Here is a 2,150-nt window from a genome sequence, read left to right as displayed (position 1 = left end):
CCCATCTCTGCTCAGACAGCCGGGCCGGGCTCAGGGCCACTCTGGGGGCATCCACAGCTCCTCGCCCCCTGCATCTGCCCCTGCATCCGCAACCGCCCCGCTCCGATGAGCCAACTCTGGCTGGAGTGAGGGCTCTGGGCGCTGGGGCAGGTCAGCCATCCCCACAGATAGCTAGAAGCTGTCAGGAAAGTCGGGAGTGGACCTCACGTGACCACGTGTTTATTTGACAGATTAAACAAATGGAAATAGAAGAGGGTCGGTTAAAACACGAGGTCCAGGATGCGAGGGACCAAAACGAGCTGCTGGAGTTCCGGATCCTGGAACTCGAGGTGTGCCGGGGGCGTGGGTGCGGGGTGCGTTGGGCAGAGGCCACCATCCTGCGGAGCTGCTGTGATGGAGGAGGCGCTTAGTCTTCCTGACCTGGGCCCTTGCTCATGACCCCAAGAGGGTGGGTTGGAAAGGAGGTACCTCTCTGCCCAACGGCCACGGAGGAAAGCCCAGAATGAATGAGACATGAGTGTCTGCTTCCAGACTCACGGGGCTGGACAATGATGGCCCTGCCCTGTGGGGCCGTGATGGTGGCAGCTGAGCGGGGGCCACACGCCCGACCACGGTGGTCAGCCAGTGGACGCTTGCTCCCTGCTCGTTTAAGCAGCCCAGTGCGGGCAGCTGGGGGCCACGTAGTGACCAGGTGCCCATCTGTGCATGGCTGTCCTGGGCCCTCGTCCTCCCCTGTGACCTCGGCCTCCTGCAGAGGAGGAAGTGGGAGCTAGGCTCCCTCGGGGGAGGGTCCAGCTGCGCACGGACGGCCACATGGCTGCCCTCACCTTCCACCGTCTCTCCTGGGGTGTGGTGCATTTGTGAGGCTGGTGGACGTGCCCTGGGCCGGCGTCTGCCATGCTGGCTGCCCACACACAGCTCCGGGGCCTCCTCCTCAGTCCTAGCCACCTTCAGGACCCCCGGCGACCCTGGCTGCCGGGAGTGTGCGCACGCGCGCACGCACCCATGACCGCCCCTTGGCCTCCAGGACTCCGGCATGTGGCCCTGGGTGAGGAGGGGGGCAGCGCCACCAGCCACTATGCTCAGGGGCTCGCTCGGGTAGGCCTGTGGAGGGTGACACTGCTCGCGGAGCCTCCCGACGGGCTGGGGATCATGGCAGACCCGGCAAGTCAGCAGTGGGGGATGAGGACGGAGGAGTCGGAGCTGAGGGAACTGAGCTGGGGGCTCCAGGGCCTTCCCCAGGCCGGGAGGTCCCGCTCCCGCCGGCATCTGTGCAGCGGCCCTCTGCTGCCCCTGGGCTTTGTTTCACAAATGCAGACCACATTCGCTGGCCTCTGTGTCTCCACTCTGTCCCTGGGTGGCCCCCAGCACAGCCCCCATGCCCAGCCTCCCACTCTCTGTCCTAGGAGAGGGAGAGGAAGTCTCCGGCCATCAACTTCCACCACACCCCCTTCGCAGACGGGAAGAGCCCCCTCCAGGCCTACTGCGAAGCTGAAGGCGTGACGGTAAACCCCCGCCCCCCGCCCCTGCACCCCACCCCACCCCACCTGGCTGTCATTCACCTCCCTCTCTTTGCCTCCAGGACATCCTGGTCACGGAGCTGATGAAGCAGCTGGACATCCTGGGGGATAACGCCGTAAGTGTATGTCGCTCTCCTGACTTGTGCATGCCTCCTCATGCCAGCCCCCAACCCATCAGCCCCCCAGGGTCCAGGGACCCCCATGAGTCCTGCTGCCAGTCTGCCACATCTGCCCTGCCCGCCGGCACCGTCCCTGAGGCCACAGCCGCTTGGTAGGCCCCTGGAATTTGGGAGAAATCCTGCCCCTTTCTCATGTTCCTGCACCCGGCTGAGTGGTGACTCGCACCCAGAAGGACGGGGTTTGGAGCCTCTGTTCGGCCAGGATGGGGAACCCTCTGCTGTGCATACCCAGTTCTGCCAGCCATGATGCTTCTGGCCACGTGTTCTCGGTTTCTGAATGCCGGTCAGTCTCTAAGCCTTCCCACACCTTAATGGAGGTGGGGGCTGTAGATCCTCCAGTACCTTGGATGTCCCAGACTCTTAGGGGTTCCCAGTTCCTTGGTTTGGGGGGAGGGACAGAGACCATAAATAATCTTCAAATCTTATTTAGGGCCAGTTCAATTTCTACAGC

At 63.6% G+C, this 2,150-nt stretch overlaps 1 protein-coding gene across 1 annotated transcript; it reads left to right on the top strand.

The window, feature by feature from the left end:
* Nucleotides 1-230: 230 nt before the first annotated feature.
* On the top strand, nt 231-1,791 carry LOC141372242 (janus kinase and microtubule-interacting protein 3-like; the record flags this gene model as incomplete). The annotated part of the gene is made up of 3 exons (XM_073890751.1): nt 231-329; nt 1,407-1,505; nt 1,583-1,791. Coding segments are annotated over 3 exons (407 nt in total), but the record flags the coding sequence as incomplete, so codon positions are not given.
* Nucleotides 1,792-2,150: the final 359 nt, after the last annotated feature.

Source organism: Callorhinus ursinus, unplaced genomic scaffold, assembly GCF_003265705.2.
Source record: "Callorhinus ursinus isolate GAN/ISIS: 27379988/994484 unplaced genomic scaffold, GSC_fseal_2.0 scaffold3644, whole genome shotgun sequence".
Taxonomy (NCBI): domain Eukaryota; kingdom Metazoa; phylum Chordata; class Mammalia; order Carnivora; family Otariidae; genus Callorhinus; species Callorhinus ursinus.
Note: the sequence above shows the minus strand (reverse complement) of the source record. Positions and strands in the feature narration are given on the sequence as shown.